The 21,982-nt window shown below is 39.3% G+C and overlaps 1 protein-coding gene across 1 annotated transcript in view; it reads left to right on the plus strand.

Annotated features, from left to right (window-relative positions):
- LOC126359133 (MMS19 nucleotide excision repair protein homolog) overlaps positions 1 to 21,982 on the plus strand; it is a 224,822-nt gene that overhangs the window by 188,960 nt on the left and 13,880 nt on the right. The window contains exons 15-16 of the mRNA XM_050007606.1: positions 2,699 to 2,981; positions 19,061 to 19,220. Coding sequence (XP_049863563.1) covers positions 2,699 to 2,981; positions 19,061 to 19,220 — 443 coding nt within the window. The remainder of the gene's footprint in view (positions 1 to 2,698; positions 2,982 to 19,060; positions 19,221 to 21,982) is intronic.

Here is a 21,982-nt window from a genome sequence, read left to right on the forward strand (position 1 = left end):
CACTTTAACCATTACGGTAACGCAGCTCGTCATTCGATGCATCTAACAGAGGACTTTAAAATGTCACTCAAAATACCGACAAACACTGTTGGTATGACTATGAATTATTCACGTTTCGTCAAAGTACAATAGGAAATAATAATTACCGCTGTTCTTTATTGCGAAAAAGCTGGTAGTGAGGATGATACAAACACCTTTCCTTGCTATCGCCTGAATTAGGAAGCTTATTACTTGTTTGGTTTAAATAATTAATAGAATATGAAGCAATTGGTATAAAGAATGTTTTTTCCAAACTTTCTATAAAAGAAAGTCTGCTATCAAGACATTGCTTTCGTTCAATCACTTTATTTATGACTGAATGTTTCTAAAACTGAAGACACTCGTCCGTACTCTGCACGGCAGTTGAGCTCTGGCAACGTCCTTCTCTCTTCATTGGTTGACTGTGTTTTGTGACGTCAGATGCCCAGAACAAACTTAAACTCGGCCGCCGTCATAAATGACGCGCACTTTATTACCTCTAATTTCTAGAGCACCTTTCATATGCATTTTCTCTTCAAATCCCAGTTAGTTGGAGTTCAAAGCAAATTCCTTACTGAATGATGGGATAAGTTTGTTTATCTCAATGAAAAATTTTCAGGACTATTGCACAATTTGTTACGCATTGCCAAGTTGACACTTTGTTTCAAATTTCGTTGCGTCATGTCATCCAATTCTGTAGCACTGTTTAAAGTTTTGCAGCCATACACTGTTTCCATTGCAATCACTATAATCTATGCCATGCACAGTTTGTTGTGCATAAAATAGATCACTATCGCACACATCATGTAAATTACATTGAGCATTCTTAAAATGCGAAAACACCAGTTTTTGTAATAAGTGCCCTTTGTCCCCCCTTGAATATCTGTAGTTTTTCTTATACACTTCATGGTCATATTGCTATAGACTTATTCAAAATCTATTTTTAACTGTTCTCTGACTATGCCGTGGAAGGATCTTCCGTGTATGCAATTATGTTTAGTAACTGCTCCTCGGATATCGATTGTCCTTTACTATGTTTCACTGTCTGGAGATGGGATTTTTGGCTCCCTGTATAACAAGGATAATGATCTACAAGGCTGTATACCTGTTTCAATGTCACTTTCACTTGTTAAGCACGTACATTATTGTTGTGCTCTTCATTTACATTGTTCACACATCTGAGTGTATATAACACCACATATTCCACTGATTTGTTTATCATTGCCAATCCTCTGCTTCGTATCAACACCACTAGCACTGCATTACTGTTGTGGAGTACTCATCCACTAAGCAGTTCAACTATGTTCCATAGCCTTATTGATCACCATTGGATACCTCTTGTCCCACCCTCTGTTACCATTATCAGTTAATATTGTGGTTGCATGTTAGACAATATTTAGGGAGTCACATGCCATAAACTCATTGGTCTTTTGCGATCTCACACTCGAGGGGTTCCCTGTGAGTCACAGGCTTCCCTGAAGTCAACAAAACTGATTACAATTGTTTTAGATCTTCTTTTCGTATACATTATTGTTGACTTTAAAGTTAAAATCTGGTCTGAACATGATCTAGTCTTTCTAAAACCACACTGATATTACAATTACTTGAGGGTTTAGTTGTTGCTGTACCCTAGGTGGTAATGCTTTTGAAAAGATTTTGTAGGTAACTGGTAGGAGAGAAATGGCTCTGTAGTCATTCACACCAGTTTTATAACCTGCTTTGTGCAATGGGTGGATCGAGGCTATTCTCCAGTCTTCAGGAATCTCTCCTGTTAAGCAAATATTTTGCACATATGGGTACATTTTTTTAATTATTATTATTTTAGCTGTATTCTGAAATTTTAAGTACCATGTATCATTCTCTTCAGCTTTGGAGTCATCACATATCTTAAAATTTGCTCAAAAACTATTATGTTACTACTTACTCATTTCTTCTGTGTCACCAGTTCTGTCATTTTCATGCCTTCATGTAATCTCCAAGTACCTGATGATATCAGAAATTACAGATAAGGTAGTTTCTATAATCATGACAACTTCTTGATGATCAGTTTTTCAGCTAGTTTGATGCTGCCCTCCATCTGTCCCTACCTTGCGCTAACCTTTTCATCTCTACTTAACAATTATGTCTGACATCTTCTGTAATTTGTTTCATATATTCTATTGTTAGTCTGGCATCACTATTTTTCCTCTCTACTGTGTGTTTAAGTAGCTTAACTATTTGCGGATGCCTTATCAGATGTCTCACTAACTTATCCCTTCTTCTGGTAGGGGGTTTCCCCATAGTGTTCTTTCCTTGTTTGTTCTTTTTAGCACTTCTTTATTTTGTTCACTATCAGACCACTTAATGTTTAACATTCTTTGATAACACCATCTTTCTACCTAGATTTTTTATGGTCATTTCTCACAACATAAGCAGCAGAAATAATTATACTACTACTGCTACTTTTGTTGCTCTGTCAGTATTAAGCCCTTCAATCACAGATGAATTAAAGTGGGAAGATATTTCATCTCAATTATATAATTCTATGAGTGGTTTCCTATAATTTTAAATTATTTATATACTTCCAGAACTTTCCTTATCGCATTAATATTGTAGTTCCAGTATTTGTATTATGAGTTAAAGTCAATAAGCGTTTTGTTCTTAAAATTAATTTCATGAAATCTGCATGTATGTGTTTCAGATCAAGTGTTGAAGGAGTGTTTGTTGAAAATTTATGAGAAAGCGACAAACAGCATAAATAATGGCACATGTAATCTAATGAACAAAGTTAATGCTGTGTGGCTAATGATCTGGGTAACTAAAGCACTTATTATGAGAGATCATGAAGATGCTGGTAACTGGATCTCTTCTCTCATAGACACACTTCATGATGATTCAGTGTCATCAGAGACAGCTAGTGGATTTGAAATCATCATGAAAGAAAATGAAGAGTTTTTCACACAGTACAACTTCTGCAACATAAGGTAACACAAGAAATTGTCAGTAATAAGAGTTCAGAGAGTTAATTGTTTGGGATTATTATGATGCATTGTGACATTAGATTTATCAAAAGCTGTATCTTTTCTACTTCGGTCATCTCTTTTTTGGTTTCTGATTGTGAACATTTGTTAAACTGTCATCAAAAGTGTAAATTCGAAATCGGTAAAGAATTGTGGGAAATAAGCTAGACCTATGTAAGGTGAATAGAAACAGACTTATTAACAACACACACCATAGTCTGGTGAGTATGTACGAAGGCTGTATGGAGTGCAGATATTCCTTTCACTGCAATTTTATTACTCGTGTCATTTGCTACATATTGGTTGCTTTTGTATCATTATTTTGTGAGGTGATAGAAACTAATTTGTTCTGTAGTTATAATGGTTGAGATTGTAGTATCTCCATGTTTTAATGTAGAAAACGGGAAGTTATTGTGAGGGTATGAGAGTCTCTGCTATTTTATTGATAATAATTTCAAAAAAAGGAGACCATCTGATAAATGGGAAAGTCCTGCACTAGCTTGATATACAAATGAACAAGCATACATAGTTGCGCATTTTGGTAAAGTTAAGTACAAAAGTCATCTCGAGAGTTAGAAATATCTTTATTATGTATGAAGGTTTATTACAGATTGTGTTCTGTTATGGTTGTTCTATTTATTTGCATGAGATATTCCTTATGGACTTGGTGTGGCAATCAGTACTGTAGTAAATGGTTGTCAGTCTAACATAAAGGTGGATGTTAATATCTTTTCCGCTGTACAGTCAAGGTGTAATATGTCCAAATTGACGGAATACTGATTTAGTAGACATTGGTATCAAATCATGACTTACGATGATTTCCCCAGATGTGTAGTCTTGTAGTAACACACGTCAAGTGAACTCGCACATGTGATGACACTGAAATGAAATGAACGTGGAAGGAAATAAGATTAAACTGAGATTAAGAATCAAGAAGATAAAACTAATTACCAAGATTTTAGCTGCTAGAAGAAGACTGATAGGGCAGTAAATCACTTTCACCAAGAAAAGTGATATAAATCATTTTCAGAAAAGAGTTATACAGTTTATTGGACATTTATAATTCATTTGGAAATTTAATCAAGAATAAATCTTGCTTTAGCAACAGACCCCACATAATATTGATAAACAAATAAAGAGAGAAATTTCCATGAAATAATGTTATTTCAGATTTGGGGAGATAAGCACAACCAAACCCATTCATAAATGATTGAATTTGTGTAACTGAAGATAAATAAAGATGTATCCAGTCATAACCTAGATAAACACGTGCTACATTTGCAAAGACAATCATAAGCAAATCATTCACCAATTACACTTTGAAGCAGCCAAACAAGGCTTAGCAGCTAGTATTTTGAGCAGAGCAATGCTGGTTGACAGTGGAGTTGCAATTTGCCACATTATCATGAGGTGGCACTAGCAGCACACAACAATGGCTGTATCAGCTAGCAGTAGCCACTGTCGCTGACAACATGTTGCAACAAGTCACAACCAATGACATATCACGCCAATGGGTGCAATCCCCCCCTCCCTTTAAGTGTTGTGATTTTGTGGTGATACATATACTGATACATGAGATTTAGATTTCTTTAGTCAGTTACTACAATGCAGCATATTTACCTTCAGAGATCATAATATTTGGCAAGACAGTTACAAGCTAAGTTTATGTACCACATTAGTATATTTACTTATATTTAACTGTTTAATTTATAAATAGGCAGATTTCCTGAAGCTTTTAACATGGCTGTTATAGAAAGAGATACAACCACAGAAGAGTTCATGCAGACAAACATAGAACAATATGCGCAAATAAATAATAAGTTCACAAAGTTAGAGACCACATCGAATGACGTGGATGTTAGACTTAATGACTTCACAGCCCAGCTTAACAGTGAAATGAATAAACTAGAACAAAATGCAATTAGTATTTAAACAGACACACAATTTAGATGATCGTTTAAACTGTAAGGAAGAAACATTAGGTAGCAATGTTGAAAATTTAGCAATATTAGTTTAGTAAAGGATAGTCCAGTGAATAAAGATGAAATACTAGAAATAGAATTTATGGAAAGAGAGAGAACTTCAAACCAAGTTATGATTAAGTATGTAGAAATGCTTACATTACTTACAAATGAAATGAAGCAACAGCTGGAGAAAGTAGAAGCTAGTGTGGAATCCTCTGGCATTGGAGGAACTAATTGTAATAGAGATGTATTAGCTTATATGTTAATATCATTTGTTACTATGCCAATTTTCTGTCTTCTGTTACCAGTACCACTGAAAATTTACCGTCATCTCAGTAACTGCTGATAAACTTCTAATGTTTGTTACTCCTAAAAAGGTGTTATTTTCTGTTACTGATAAGTTAATATCTTACAATACTGCTGCACAAGTTGAGGTAAAAAGCTCATTGCATAATGAAGAACAGAGTTATTTTACCCAGTATTCACCTAGTAATGCTTACTTACACTTTGAATGTATCAGGCATGAAATAAACATATAGTTAGATGATTTATATTTGGTGCAAAGAAGTGTATGGCACACATAAAGAAATATTAGTGTATGATTATATTATGTATTGTAAAGAAAATAATGACAACCTACAGCAGATATCATAAGGTGAATACAGTTGCTTCAAGTATTTGCATTATTTTATGTACAATAATATCAGAAGCTCTTTCAGATTTTATGGCTGTGAACTGCACTGGTCCAACACCTAGAGGGTGGGGAAGAATGACATACATTCCTTAGTGATCAAATGCTGATCTAAACTACTAATTTTACATCTGACGAAGAAAGCTGTGACGAGTGTGGAAGGAGATAAAAGAAAAAGGAGATGGGAAACAGGAACACCAATACAATTCAGTGTAGGAGAACTAGTGTTGCAAAGAAGTCAGAAACAGAGCATTGAAAGTGAGGAAGCCATAAGCCAACTCTGTCAATTGTATGATGGGCCATTTGCAGTAACTAAAAGGCCACACCTGAAATCAATAGTAAGAACTAACTAAGTCAGGTACAGGGAACTGTAAAGGCAAGTATAACATTGGGAAGTTGGGACTAATAGTAACTGAATGAGGGAATAATAACTAATGGGAATTATGTTCTTCAAAATTTGTGTTGTAAGAAAGTATATTCCAAAAGTTCTAACAGGTTGTTTTGCTCTTGGAAAAGTGTTACAGTTTGTTTAAGAAAAAGGTTGTAATTATCTAATTATGGTTCTGTATAAAGGTACAAAAGCAAAAAAATGCTAATTTGCAATGTGGTTTGGACTTCACATTAAACTGTAAGTCTCCCTGTAATTTTTTAAGCCAGCAAGTTCAAAGGATGGAATACAGCCACTCCTAATAAAACCATTGAAGATTGGGCATATTAATTTTTATTTTACAAAAAACATAGAGAACTAATGACTGATTTAACACATTTTACATTATTTCCTAATGTGCATAATAAAATGCAACACAGAAATTTTCAACCCAACTCCCAGGTTGAGGATAGCTAAATCACACAATTACAAATCATGGTACCAAATAAGGCAAAATTCAGGAACTCCTAGCAACTCTGTAAAATTGCAAAAATCATGTGTCATGTTGCATGAAGAAATGGAAGAAAGGAATAGTTGTGAAAAATAATGTAAGTTGACTTACTTATTTTTTGGTGTAATTACTGGATTTCAAACGCCAATCTAGCCATCCAAATTTAGTTTAATGTGGAATGTTCACACATTCTCATAGAAAACTAATGGTGAGATTTTTCATGAAGTCAGACAGTTATTTTTCTGCCAAACATAAGAATCATAGTTAGAGCTCAGTCTCAAATGGACAGGCGTGCTGAAAAGTAATGTGTCTGATTTTTTTATATGAAAACTCTGGAAGCTTTTTAAATGAAACAGATATTACTAACATTCTACATCTAAATTCTTCATCTCTACATATTTATTTTGCAACATAGTCACGCCAGCTACGCACACATTTCTCGCAACGAGAGACCAGTTTGTTGATACCATCACTGTAGAATGTTTCACTTTTTTGACCAAGCCACAACCTCACCTCTGCTTGCACCGCTTCATCACTATCAAAGGGAAGTCCTCAGCGGTGTTTTTCAAATTTTGGAAACAGATGAAAATTGGATTGGGGCAAGTCAGAACTCTACGGAGAATGATCCATGAGAGAGAACCCAAGGCAGTGGGTTGTTGCAGACATCACAACACTCGTGTGTGGATTGGTTGCTAAAAGGGAGAGTGCTCCATGTGTGGATGAACTCTTCAAATTCTTGCTTTCAGTTTTCTGAGGACCGGTCTAGCACCAATATAATTACGTTACACACTACAATTTGGGAACTGTTAGCAGCAGGGGGGTTGCAGCCTGCATCAGCAAAGTGAGAAAGTCGACAGAGTAATATACATGACGTGTAATACCTCAACCAATATCAAGAATAGAATAAAAAATTCCAGGGAGTTTGGCGATCAGAGAAGTATGATAAACTCATCCTGGTGCTCTTTGAACCAGGTACGTACACCTGTGTGACAGGTTGCATTTTCCTGCTAATAAATAACATTGTGCTGAGGTAAAACAAACTGCATGTAGAGGGACACGGTCCCTAGGGATACATGCATACCTCATCCATTGTGCCTTCCATAATGATGAGATTGCCCAGGGAATACCACAAAAACATTTACAAGAACGTAATGATCCCTCTCTGGCCCTGACCCATGTTGCAGGATATATGCCAATGGCCATCTGTCGGAACATAAAGCACGATTCATCTGAGAAGACCACTCAGTGGATGTCCAGTTGCTGTAAAGGCGAGCAAATTCCACCCTTTGTCACTTGTGAACAGTAGTCAGCACGGATGCAGGAACCAGGTATCTGCTATGGATTCCCATACTCTGCAATGTTAGCATAATAGTGATTGGGAATACGCTGTTGGTAGCCTCTTGTTTCATCCAGATGGTCAGTTCCACATCTATTTGTCTGTATAGATCTCCACTGCTGTTGTTCAGCCCCGTCATAAATGACCTATGATGCACCACAATTGCCTCGGCACTGGTTTTGTGTAGTGCCGTTTTGTCATATGTGGTATACTTTAACCAAGGTGACAAGCAAACAGTTTACAGACATAGCCATTTCGGAAATGCCTCCACTCTTAGTTCGAAAGCCAGTGATCATGCCATTTTGGATGTAATATAAATTGCTCCATTTCCACATTACGACGATAACTGCACATTTTCCATTGTTTTTTTTTTGCAAGGATAGGAGGAAGTGCCTTGAACAGTGTACTGTAAATCCTGATCAATGGGGTGTGAACATTGGGGGTGATGGGCCCTTTAAGAGTCAGTTTTTTTTTTTCGCTTTTTCTTGAATAACCCAGAAACTGTGGTTTCTAGTGAAAATGATTTCCAGTACAAACTTAACTACATTAAATTTCCTACAAAAAATGCTCTATTCATTTTTTTGCCCCTCATACCTATAGTTTCCACATTGCAGAGGATGCAAAACCGTAATTATCAAAAATAGGTTTAATGATATAAAATTAATGTTTGTTGTTAAATTAAATGGGTTGAGACCAAATAATAAATTTATGTACCACATATAAGTGCAGTAGAGTTGTGTTAAGGGATAAACTGTGATCTGCGGGTATACAAGGAGGAAGAGTGAAATTGGGGGGAAGAAGAATGAAGTAAAGCAAGTGGCCATCCAGTTTCCTTCTTCATAGATCCGCAAATTGAAGAATGAGCAAGCAATTCCCCACTTTCTCCAATGCATTTCATCACAATGCGCAACTACAGTGTGTTTCAGAAAGTTATACTGACCTTTCTGCAGCGTGCATTATGAATCACTGATGATGCAGTGCACAGAGATGTTTGGAAGGCTGAAGCGTACAGAATACGTTAACATTACATGGAATGCAGATATGAGTTACTGACAACACTAGGACAAGAAACACCAGTAGACAGAATCTGTTTTTAATCTTTGTACAATGTTCTAAGCTGCTAGAGGGGAAAATTGATTCTTAATGCTGTGCAGTTGGTGTAGTGCTCTTCTGGGTAAGGTAATTTCTTCCACCGTGAGTGCTGCTCTCTCTTCAGTTTACATGCAGCCTATACCTCCCCAGCTTCTCCTGCCTAATTATCTTACGTGAGTCGACAAAATAACTTCATTCAGCTAGTGAACAGAGAAAACATGGAATTCTCAGGGAATTATATTTTACCTGGAAAAATCAGGGAAATCTCTGGGGAGTCTGTGTTTTTAACCATACATTGAATTTTAATTTTAATGTGTTTTATAAATCACAAATTTTTAAATACTTAGCATTTCAAAGTATGTTAATTAAATGAACTTTTTCATCCTAAGTTATTGATGTTTAAAAACCGCAGTTAAACTGCTGTTTATTGGTAGTACATCTCAGCTGAAAGGAAGATAGCCCCCCACCCCACCCTGCTCACCGTTAATTTACCAGGATCTTCGAAACCATCTTCCTCCTCACATCTGGAATTCTCAGGGGTCTTTTTCCCTGGGGGAATTATTTTCAGTTAATAAATGAGTAATTATTTGCAGTTGTTAAGTGAGGTATTGTATAAAAAAGCTCAGTAGCTGGGGCTGTGAGCTATCTAGTACACTGCTGTGCCGCAAATAAATACAGGCATGGATTCAGGGAATTCTTGTAAATTTTTTGCAGCCATGGCTGGAAAGTGGTAATTAAGGGACCAATTGGCACATTGGCTGTTAAGCATGGGTGATGTTGATAATTAGCAAACAATTCTGCGAGGCAGGTTAACGACACCACTGAAAGTCTAGAAGGCATGGCCCAGCAGGCACTGTGTACAAGTGTGAAGTAATCAGGGCAGCACAGGCCATTGTCGTGCTGTGAAGAACTCATACATTGCATTTACTACAGAACCTAATTACCTGTGTGTAGGGGCTGAAGTTGGCTGAGCAAAGCTGCTGTTGTAGTTATTAAAGAGCATTCTACTTGTCCTCTCCAGAAACATCAGAAGCATATGGGAAAGACGGTACACAACCGAGCCGAAGGCTCAAATCAGGCAGTGGTGTCACCATTCCATCCTCATCTAGAACCGGAGAGAATGACGGTTGTTTAAGTTGCTGGTCAGTCACGATGACTTTCTGGTGTTGAATATCGTCAGCCAACTGGAATGTAGAAGCTACCTTCAACCTCTGCTGCATGGACGCGTCTTAGCTGTGGTGCGGCAGACCGTACCTTGGAGCTGCATCAGTGTGAAGAGCGAGAGGGCTCCTGGCCTCCACTGTCTGGGTAACTTCGTCCACCAGACTGCCAACTGCCATTTGCAGGGGCAGGGCCGAGGCATGAACTCACGGCCTCCCGACTGCAGAGGTGTCTGCAACTGCTGACTGAGCTGCCCTGGGCATACAGCCAGAGCTGCTAAGGCTCACTACAATGATGGTGGATGGCTGTTTCCACAGTGAGGGTGGACAGTGGCCATTTAGCCATGGCAGGAGTAGAAGCACTACATCTGCAAGACTGGGTAACTGGATGTCGATGCTGCAGATTCCAGCTTTGGCATTGGCGCTGACCCACGTACGCATGCTGCGTGGCGCTTTCACCAAGGCCAGCGAAAGGCTGGCTGTGTACCTTCAGTACAGTAAAGTTAATGATGCACTTGACACAGTTTCTATGCACGCTTCTCTCCCAAACCATACCTATTGGTCATTCTGACATATTACAGCCCCTGAGCTCAGGAGGATGTAACAATTTGCAATTTGGTGTCAGGAAGTAGTTTATCCCTTTCCAACACAATATGTTGTGTTGGAAAGTGGTCATCCACATTCAACACTATGTTTTGGTGAGAGTTGGTTTTAGTGAGTGGTGAATGAGGCACTTGATGTAGGTTGGGTGGTACCAGCTCAGCACAATGCGGTGTGGTGAGTCTAAATTTTATTTATATTATTTTTTATGTTTGCTGTCATTGTTAGAGTTATTTTTGTGAACTGTGGTACAAGGTGTTTAGAGTTACTTTTTTGAAGCCACAGGAAGCTGTGGACTTAAAAACATTGTTTAGAGGTAATGCTGGACATGATAATTTAGTGCAAGTAAGTTGTTCATTTTGCTATTTTTCTGGGCACGAGTTGCAGTGTACCAGAGCTGTAGCAGCTGTTTGTTCTGTATGCAGGCATACTGGTCATGTGTCTAGTAGTTGTATTGCAGGTATGTGGGCTTTATAGTGTTAAATGAGAGGGTGTGTTTTTTTTTTTTTTTTTTAAAATCAGTTGAATTAAAGTGAAAGTAGAGTACGAAAAGTGGTGGAAACACGAGCTACTACCTCAGAAGCAGTTGCTGCTTTAACTCGGCAACTGCAAGTGTTAATAGAGCATGAAACAGAGAAATTTTGAAATTAATCATGAGTTAGAGGCTCGTTAAAGAGAGTCACGATCAGTCATAATGAGAGTCACGGGTGTGACCAGTAAGTCTGGATTGAGAGTGCCTTCTGTTTCATATGATGTAGTGGTCACACTGATTAATCCCTTCTCAGGCAAGGTAATGGAGGACATGACAGTTTTCGTTAAGGATGCTGTGGAAGCACATGGGTAGTCAGATGAAGTTACTGTATGTTGCTAACATACATTTGTGGTACGGATGGAGGACCAGAGGACTTACATTCGTTCTTAGGATCACAACACTACGTGGATATGGACACAACGCAGAGAGCGGACCACTGCGTGTTCGCTTCTGAAGTCAGTTATCATAGATGTATTCAGGAGGGGCATGCAAGGAAGCAATGCAAGCAGCTAGAGTGGTTTGCATGTGGCATAGTGGGCCAATGGGCATTTGAGTGTAGAGGTGGGAGTGGTGGAATGCACTGGCAAGGGAAGCAGCCATTAAATACAACCATCGGAAACCATAACACAACACAAGTTGTGATCAGGCAGATGTAGCTTAGTGGCTGGCAGGAAACAGAGATTTCTGGTGAACACAGGTGCGAGTGTGTCTGTTATCAGTATGTACCTCATGGGAAAGAGGAGAGTGGGGCCACCACAGTAGAGGTTACATGGGGCTGGCAGTAATAAGGCGGAATCATTGGGTACGTCAGTACTGCAGTTTTCTGTTGGGAAAACTAAGTTCAGCAAACACATGGAGGCACTGCTGTTTGTAGGTGAAGTTTATTCTGTGACTCTCAGGCTAGACTTCCTTGACAAACATCACGCTAAGATTGAGCTTTTGCAACGTCCCGTGAAACTCCCAGTGGGACTTTGTTTCGACTGGGGGAAACCGTAGCAACTGAAACAATGGTGCAAGGTTCACCTATCATGGGGTTGAGACCAACTAAACTGTGTATGTGTTCAGTAAAGATCGACCAGTAGGATAAAATACCAGCAGGGATGGGGAAGGTAGTGTAGGTTTCAATGGATACCAGTTTGTGAAGGGAAACATCATATGTGGTTGAACCACTCTTAAGCAATAAAGAGTTGGATAGTTTGTGTTGTTTTGTCTGCAAGAGTTTTGCCCATTTGAGTGACATTAATGGGGAACAGATGATTCCAGTTAATGTGGATAACTTTGGCAGAGGGGAGGTGACTCTGTCAAAGGGTGCAATAACAGCCACTGTGGAAGTCATGGAAGTTGAGGTCTTAAATAGGTTGAGCCTAGAGGAAAGCCACAAGAAACCATCGATACAGAATTGTTACCAGGGAAAGTAGGTCATTTGAAGGGCAGTGTTCAAATGGCTTTGGAGAACTTTTTGTTGCGGTTTAGTGATTTATTTTGTGCAAACAAGGTTTTACCAGCAAACCCACAGATGCAACGTCACATACTGACTGGGAACAGTGCAGCACAGCAATGTATAGGAAGCCATACCAATTTGGAAAGCAGCTGCAACCATTGGTAGAAGAATTTATTGAGCAGCAGTCGTGGGGTGGGATCATAGAACTGAGGGATAGTCCCTGGAGCACAAATATTGTCATTGTGCCAAAGGAGTCGGCAGATGGGACATGAAAATAAACATTTTGCTGTGACTAAACACCCACACTATTTTGGATGCTTATCCAATTCCAAACATTACATAAACTTTGGATAATCTGGGTCAGTATTGGTTCTTTACAGCTATGGATCTTAGGAGCAGATACTGTCAATTGGAGGTGGTACTTGAAGATATGCCGAAATTAGCATTTAAAGCTGGTTATTCAAACTTTATTAATAGACTTTCTCGGGACAGTTTACATCTGTCTTCTGTAGTCTGCCGTTTCAGTTCCTTCAGTATTTCTGTGACCCTCTCCAATGGATGAAACGAACCTGAGACCATTCATGCTGCCCTTCTCTGTATATGTTCAATACCCCCTGTTAATCCTGTCTGGAACAGGCCCCACACACTTGAGCAATACTCTAGGATTGGTCGCACGAATGATTTGTAAGTCTTTTATAGACTGACTGCACTTTACCAGTATTCTACAAATAAACTGAAGTCTACCATATACTTTACCCACAAGTGAACCTATGTAATCATTCCATTTCATATCTTTACAGAGTTTTGCACCCAGGTATTTGTTTGGGTTGGTGATTCCAGCAGTGAGTCACTGATATTGTAGTCATAGGATACTATGTTTTTTTTTTTTTCATTTTGTGAAGTGCAAAACTTTACATTTCTGAACATTTAGAATAAGTTGCCAGTCTCTGTACCACTTTGATATCTTATCAAGATCTGACTGAATATTTATGCCGCTACTTGCATATAGTATTTCATTATAGATAACTGCATCATCTGCAAATAGCCTGATTTTACTATTAATACTGTCTGCAAGGTCATTAATATACAACATTAACAGCAAGGGTCTGAACACTCTTTGCTGAGGCACATCCGAAGTTACTTCTACATCTGCCAATGACTCCCCATCCAAGATAACATGCTGTGTCCTCCCTACCAAAAAGTTCTCAGTCCAGTCACAAATTTCACTTTTCACTTGATGCACAATATGACCATATATCTGACAATAAGTGTAAGTGTGGTACTGAGTTAAATGCTTTTTGGAAATCAAGAAACACTACATCTACCTCGTTGCCTTGATACAAAGTATGTCATGTGAGCAAAGTGTGAGTTGGTTTCTCAGGATCTGTGTTTATGAAAACTATGCTGGTTACCATTCAGATCATTCTGTTCATGATATCTCATTATGTTTTAGCTCAGAATATGTTCTAAAATTCTACAACAAATCGATGTCAAGGGTATTGGAAGGTAGTTTTGTGGATCACTTCTACTACCCTTCTTGTTGAGGGATGTAACCTGTGCCTTTTTCCAAGAACTGGGCACAGTTTTTTGTTTGAGGAATCAAAAACCCATGTCCATTTCTTGAAAAAGGCGCAGATCCCACCTGTCTACATGAAGGGTAGCAGAAGTTTACATCTCATCAGGACTTTATCATTACAAACACATGCCATGTGGACTAAAGAATGTACCGGCAACTTTTGAGCAGTTGTTTGGTGGGTACTGAGAGGATTAAAGCCAAAAAACTTGTTTGGTCTATCTCAATGACATAATTTTCTATTCAGAGGCTTTACCAGTGTGTGTAAGACGGTTGGAGGATGTCTCTAGCAGACTACAATTGGCACGTCTGACAAGTGGCATTTTGTTCAAATTCAGGTAAACTGTATAGGGCATGTGATTTCCAAGTGTGGTGTACAGACTGATCCTTGTCTCACAGATACAGTTCAAAACTGGCCAGGAATGCCAGGAGGCATTTGAAAAATTGAAAGAAATGTTAGTTTCAGTTGCAGTATTTGTTTTTCCAGATTTCGAGAAAGCGTTTATCCTGTCAAGTGATGCTTCAAATGAAGCAACCAGTTGTGTTTTGGGAGAGATGGTAGATAGTCAGGAACACCAGTAGCTTACACTTCAAGACAGTCAAACAAGGTGGAGCACAATTATGGAGAAAAAGATGTTGGCAGTCATATATGGTATTACTTATTTTCAATGTTATTCGTACGGTAGGAAGTTAAGGCCATGACAGACCATGCCTCTTTGAAATGGTTGTTTGGTGTGAAAGATCCGTCTAATAGATTACTTTGGTGGGCACTTAAGCTTAGTAAATTCGAGTAGGAAATATGTAAGCCAGCGAGATCACAAACAAATGCAGATTCGTTGAGCTGCGGGGTATCGATGTTAAGTATGCTAGGGAAGAGCGTTGAAGAGTGGCATCGGGCACAGGCAAGGAATAAGGAGTGCCAGGCATTTAAATCATAGCCGTATTTCATTACACATGAGGGTTTGTTGTGCAGAACAACGAGGTGTAGACCACGTTTGGTGGTTCCAGAGGGTTTTCGGGAGGCAGTTTTGCAGCAAGTTCACAACCATATGTTGTCAGGTCATAGTGGGCGACATGCAGCAGAGGTGGAGGAACAGGAAGTGTGACGTGGAGCAGTATGTTAAGAACTGTGTTCCACGTGTGCATGGCCAACATTATGCACCAGAAAATCCATTTTTCATGTTAGGGTTAGATGAACTTGGCCATTTAATAAAACACCTGCAGGAAATAGATACATTCTCATGATCATCCATCATTTTTCTCAATTTTTGGCTATAGTACTGATGCTGCATTGTTGGGCTAGTGTTATAGTGCAGGCATTAGTAAACAACTGGATATTAAAGTTTGGGGGACCTGAGGTCATTATTACGGCCCAGGGTACAAATTTTGTCTCAGATTTAATGAAACAACTATGCCACTTGTTGTGTATACAGAAGTTATGGAAAAATCTGTTTCATCCACAGACCAGTGGGAAAATGGAACAAGTGCACAAGAGAATTGCAAAGATGTTCAGCTATTACATAGGTTCCAGGCACGATGAATGGGACCCCTATTTACCTTATGTACAGTGTGCTCATAATTCGAAGATTCATACAGCAACAAGCTTGTTGCCATTCTAGGTGGTTTACAGTAGGAAAATGCCATCTCCCTTTGATTTTTTCGTTCCTAAATTAGGACTGGATGGTGAGGCAGTGAGGAAATTTCTCAGAACAATTAGGAAATGTGCAAAAGACAAACATGAAAGTCCTAGAATGCCAACAGACACACGGGCAAAATGCCACAATACTGTGTGGAGCAATGGGTAATGATCCCTAGTCTCTATATATCAAAGTGGGAAAAAAGAAATTTTTAACGGAATACCAGGAACCATAACAGATCATGGAAATGACTTCACCAGTCAACTATAAAGATACAGGTCACCACAAAATATCTGTTATACAAGTCATTCACATAACCATTTAAAGGAATGGCTGAGGTGACACCAGAGTTACTGGTGACCAACTTGGAGATGAAAGTTATAAAGGATAATATGAAGGAACCTGGAATTGGTGAACAACATAAGGTGCATTGTTTGCCGTATAGGTTAATGTTGCAAGGTTGCGTAAGTAATTTGTTTAATTTTAATTTTCTTTTCTTTTTCCTTTTTCTCTCCTTTTTTAGTGTGTGTCAGGGAATATATATTTTTGTTTCCTTAGGGTTTTTTTTTTTTTGTGGAGTTGTTACTTTTCATGTCATTATTACTTTTTCGTTATGGATTGTGTGTACGAGGTAAGTTTGTGATCTGTCTGGGTGGCAAGTATGGACTGATATGCAGACATGTGAAGTGAATTAGTTTCTGAGGGAAATAAATGGACCGACTTGTGGGAAGAGGCTTCTACCAGCCCAAACATACTTCCAGAGCACAGGTACACATTGGTTAAACTCTGTAGGCACTCTGAAAACTGTATGGTTTAATTGCTAAGAAGAAGGCATTCCATTAGGGCTGAAAAACCTCAAGGTTCATGGAAGCAATTAGTTTTAAGTTGTTAATTGGTGTATATAGATAATATGGAGTATGTGGTAGTAGTAAAGTGTGAGTGTAAATCTTGTACAATAAATTCAGGGGATTTCCCTCAGTATGTAAATTATCAGAGTTAAGGTAGTTGAGTGGCAGCACGATGTTACAGATTTGGGATGAATATTCTCAGGAAGGAGGAGGTATGCTGTGCCACTAATAAGTACAGGCATGGATTTGGGAAATTCTTGTAAATTTTGCACGCCTATGGCTGGAAGATAGTAGCTAAGGGGCTGATTGGCACATCGAACGGCAGGCAAAGGCAATATTGATATTTAGCAAATGAATCTGTGAGGCAGGTTTATGACACCGCTCGCAGGCGAGAAGGCACAGCCTGATGGGCACTATATACAGTTGTCAAGTAATCAGGGCAGCACAGCCCACTGATGTGCTGTGAAGACCCTATACATTGCAGTTACAATAGCACGTGGTTACCTGTGTATGGGGGCTGAATCGGGATGAGGAAAGCTGACATCGTAATTATTTAAGAGCCTCCACCTATCAGAGGATGGGGGAAAGGCGCATAAATAAGTGAGCCCAGAGGATCAAATCAGGCAGTCATGTAGCCATTCTGTCTGTGTCTAGAACCAGAGAGAATGACAATTGTTTAAGTTACAGGCCAACCACGATGACCTTGGAGTTGCACCAGCATGAGGAGCGAGAGAGCTGCTGGCCTCCACTCTCTGGGCGACATTGTCTGGTGAACTGCAAGCTGCCATCAGCAGAGATGGGACTGTGACACGATCTCGCCGCCTCCCAGGTGTAGAACTGTCTGTGGTCTCTGACTGAGCTGCCCTGGGTGGATGGCTGGAGCTACTAAGGCTCACTACAACAATGGCAGACAGCTGTTTCCCTTCAGCACTCTACACGAGGTCCATGAGTTGGACTTGAGGGAGCAGTCACCTATGTTGCTAGCTATCAGTGTGGCGAACACGCGTGGCAGCCACTTAGCTGTGGCATGAGTAAGAATCGTGCACCTTGAAGGATGAATGACTGCATGCCAACAGTGCAGATTCTGGCATTGGTATTGGCATTGACCCATGTATGCATGCTGCATGACATCTTCACCGAGATCAGCAAAAAGCCGACTGCGTACCTTCAATGCAATAAAGTTAATGACTCATTTGTTGGTGTTTCTCTGCAAGCTTCAGCGTGAGCCACTCATTTCTCCCAAACAATACCTCTTCGTCTTTCTGACATATTACAACCCCAGAGCTCAAAGAGGGGGTGGGGGGTTGTAACAACACTGTAGAATCTGCTCCAAGTGTAACATGCTGTTTATATGTATTTGACCATGTCGACTTCATTGTGTCTGCTATCAGTAGCTGGAATACTTTCCACAGCTTGAGGTGTATCAAATACATTATGCTGGCCACAGCACTCTCAACATCTGAAGAGGCCCAGGTGCTTAAAATGACTCTGTCTGCAATAGAAGTAGCTCCCTTACGTGTTCATGGCTTCAGATAATGCAACATACTTCAAATAATGCATTACAGCAGATTACAATTTTAGGCTTGAACATGATCAGTCCCTTTCCATCAGACATATTCACATCCACCTTGCCAAATATACTCAAATTGCGGATGTCTCGTAAGTGGCTCCACTCAATGAAGCACCTCTACAAGTGCCTGCAATTCCTTAATGGAAGAGATTTGAGCAGTCTATCAGTAACATAATTAGTGCAGTATTCTTCTGATCATTCCTTAACACACCGCCAAGTGACTACACAGTGTTGAACTGCTTTACAATACGCTGTCAATGATAGACAGTTGCAAGGTGCTACATACGCCAATCCAATCCCTTCCTACCGACAACATTACACTTAAATTCTGAACTGTTGTTTATAGGAATATATTTTACATAAATCTCCACTTAACAACTGCAAATAAGTACTCCTTTAATAAATTGAAAACGATATAAATTCATCACAAATGCTCTCCCTCAATAGCGGTACAGACTGCGGACAGAATGAAATTTAGCACCAGGGATCGACACCTTGGCCTCCCACCTGGAGACACCCAATCAGCCTCCCTCAGTAGAAGACAGAGTGGTCCAGTAGTCCTAAATGATCCTCTCCCTCCCTCCCTTGAAAAAAATTAAGCAGTTGGGTGTAAATTACACTAAAGACATACAGCTGTTATTTAAAAATGATCTTAATGTTTGTGTCATGATCTGTGTACATTATTTCCTTAATTGTGATAATTGTGTTTCTTTATTTACAGGTTGTTGTTTAGGCAGCATGTGTTCGTAGTAGCACAGGTGAAACTTTTTGAAAGCCATCACAATGCAGTCACTATAACTTCCAAATGTAACCATTTATTGACACTAATGCACATCTTACAAGAAGTTCCACGTCAAGCATTACTGGCTGACTTACCAAAGGTAATTTTTAAATAGGAAAACCATTCTCTCTCTCTCTCTCTCTCTCTCTCTCTCTCTCTCTCTCTCTCTCTATCTGCACCTCTACCCCTCTACCTCTACCCCTCTACCTCTCTATCTATCTCTATCGACTGATTTTTTTTAAAGCACAGTAAACTGTGGCTTTCCCACTATGCACTGTGGAAGAACCAATATTTTTCCCATGCTGTGAATAATCAGGGTACTCCAGAAGTATTCTTCAGATTTCCAAGCCAGATTGTGTAATAGAGAGACTTAATGGAGTTTTGAAGACACTGGAATGATGTCTGTCTTTAATTTGTACTTACCATACTTTGATTACTTGTTTGTGTGTGTGTGTGTGTGTGTGTGTGTGTGTGTGTGTGTGTGTGTGTGAAACCTGTTGGTACCATTACCTAACCAAGCAAAATGTTAAGTATATTGAAAATTGTGGTTTCATCTCACAATCATAGGTGGAAGCAGATCAATCCAAACAAGGCTTAAAATTTGGCTGGAGGGCTGAACACTAGCATTATTTGGTATTTTCGAAATAGTCTGCCAATTTTGGATGAAACATTGCCAGTAAACAGTATGAAAGTGGTCTTCTTATTTTCTTCTACTTCAGGGTTTTCGTCTTCCATGGCACTCTTGGGGTTTTTGCTTTGTCGGGCTGTCTGAATCTGTTGGCTGGTGTACCCATTTTCACAGAAGACAGACTCCAGGTGTTGCGGCTCTGCTTTCAGACTTTGTTCATCTGAAATAGTGTACATCATAAGTATAAAGCTATTCTTATGTGAGGGATGGTGGGCAACCAGAAGTGTGTAGGATATAAATCTGTATGAGTTTGCGTGTGGTAAACACTGTGGGCAACCGAGCCATCAGGCCTGTGCTGAACTAGAACATCAAGGGACAGAAGTTTGCCACCTTTTTCTGTTTCCACTGGAAATTTGATGTTTCTAAGAACTCTCGTACTTTTTCGGGACCGTGTGGCCAAATGACAAACATACCATTGATATAGTGGAAAAAACAGACGCACTTTAGTTTCCAGTTTCCAGTGCTCTCTCTTCAAAGTGCTCCGTAAACATATTTGCTACAACTGGCGAGAGAGGATTGCCCATTGCTACGCCATCAGTCTGCTCTTAGTACTGTCCATTAAAAACAAAGTAAGTTGGTATGAGGACATTTATGAAAAGTTGTGTCAGCTCTGAACCAAACACCTTGATGATTAATTGTATGGAGTCTTTTAAGAGAACTCAGGTGAATAGTGAGACAACATCAAAGCTCGCCATGAAGTCAGACTTCTGCTGCCTCAGCTCCTTCAGCTGACCTATGAAATCTCCCAAGATCCGTATGTGGTGTGTAAACTTACTGACATAAGGGCTCAGAATGCCAGCCAGGTGTGTTTTGCCAGAGGGTATGTTGGTGCCCCAGTGTACACTTTGGCGAAACACCTGACAGGGTCACATCAGTTGTCGCATGCTAAATTATTTAATATCTCAAGTTCTTCCTTATATTATTATCTGAAATAAAACAAGTCCAGGATGGAATAATGATTTCTTTGTAAAATGTATAGTAAGAAACCTCATTTGTTATCCTTAAGGAGTAAGAGAGAAATCACTTTGGAAGAAATTTTGCCCTTCAAAATCAGAAAGAAGTATGCCATAATCCCCTACATGGGTGATGTGTCGGACAAAATAGCATATGCCTTCTGCATGACTAAGGTTTATAGTACTTTACATAATGACAGTAAGCTGAATCCTTGTCTTTTGCATAATATACATAATGTGTCTGAGTACTATTCCTATGAGTTGTACAAAATTTTACAGCATTAGAGATGATACTGAATATGTTTATTTTTATTAATGTGTAACGCATTTGTGTGCTAAGGTTGCTTAACGCATTCAAAACAACCAGGTGTTTCACAAATAATGGCTGACCTTTAGAAGCGTCTTATCAGTGTCTCGTACATCAAATGCTTGATCTACCCTCATGAAAAGAAATCCATAGGAGAGAGGTAAGGAGAATGTGGTGGTTACAGTATTGCCCCACCCCTCCAAGTACGGTAATTAGGGAAAACATTATTTAAATATTATCTGACGTTGAGAGCTAAGTGTGATGGAGCCCTGTCGTGCTGGAACCGTAGTGGTTGCCTGACTGCAAGTGGAACATTCTGTATTATTTCTTGTAGTGCTTAACGGAGAAATATATGGTAATTTCCTCCACTGAGCATGTTAGACAGATGATACAGCCCAATTAGAAGGTTTGAACAATACCAGCCCACACGTTTATGGTAAATCTCCATTGATGTTGGAACACATGAGTTGCCGTAGGATTTTCCAACTCCTAGGTATGACTATTGTGGCTGTTAAATATTCCTACCCTTGTGAACGCAGCCTCATTACTAGGCAAAACACCTATTTGGAAGTCAGGAATGTTTACAGCTTGGTATAGGTACCACTTGCAGAATTCCAAGCATTGGGGAAATTCATCAGCTGATAGGTCTCATACCTACTGATATGTGAATGGATTGGTACATACACATCTCTTGAAAGACTTTACAAACATTGCCATTGGAGAAATTCAGTTCCATAGCTATGGACTGTGTGCTGAGGTTGTCTTCAGTTTGCTGCACCACAGTTTCCTCAAACTGAACAGTTTGCGGAATGTGAGCTCTATCTGTTTTCGTTCAGTTTCTTCTTAGGGATATTGTTTCACGAAGATGATCATCAACTCACTGAAATGTGAAATGTCTGTGTAACCTTCTCCTT

This window comes from Schistocerca gregaria, chromosome 1 (genome assembly GCF_023897955.1).
Source record: "Schistocerca gregaria isolate iqSchGreg1 chromosome 1, iqSchGreg1.2, whole genome shotgun sequence".
Taxonomy (NCBI): domain Eukaryota; kingdom Metazoa; phylum Arthropoda; class Insecta; order Orthoptera; family Acrididae; genus Schistocerca; species Schistocerca gregaria.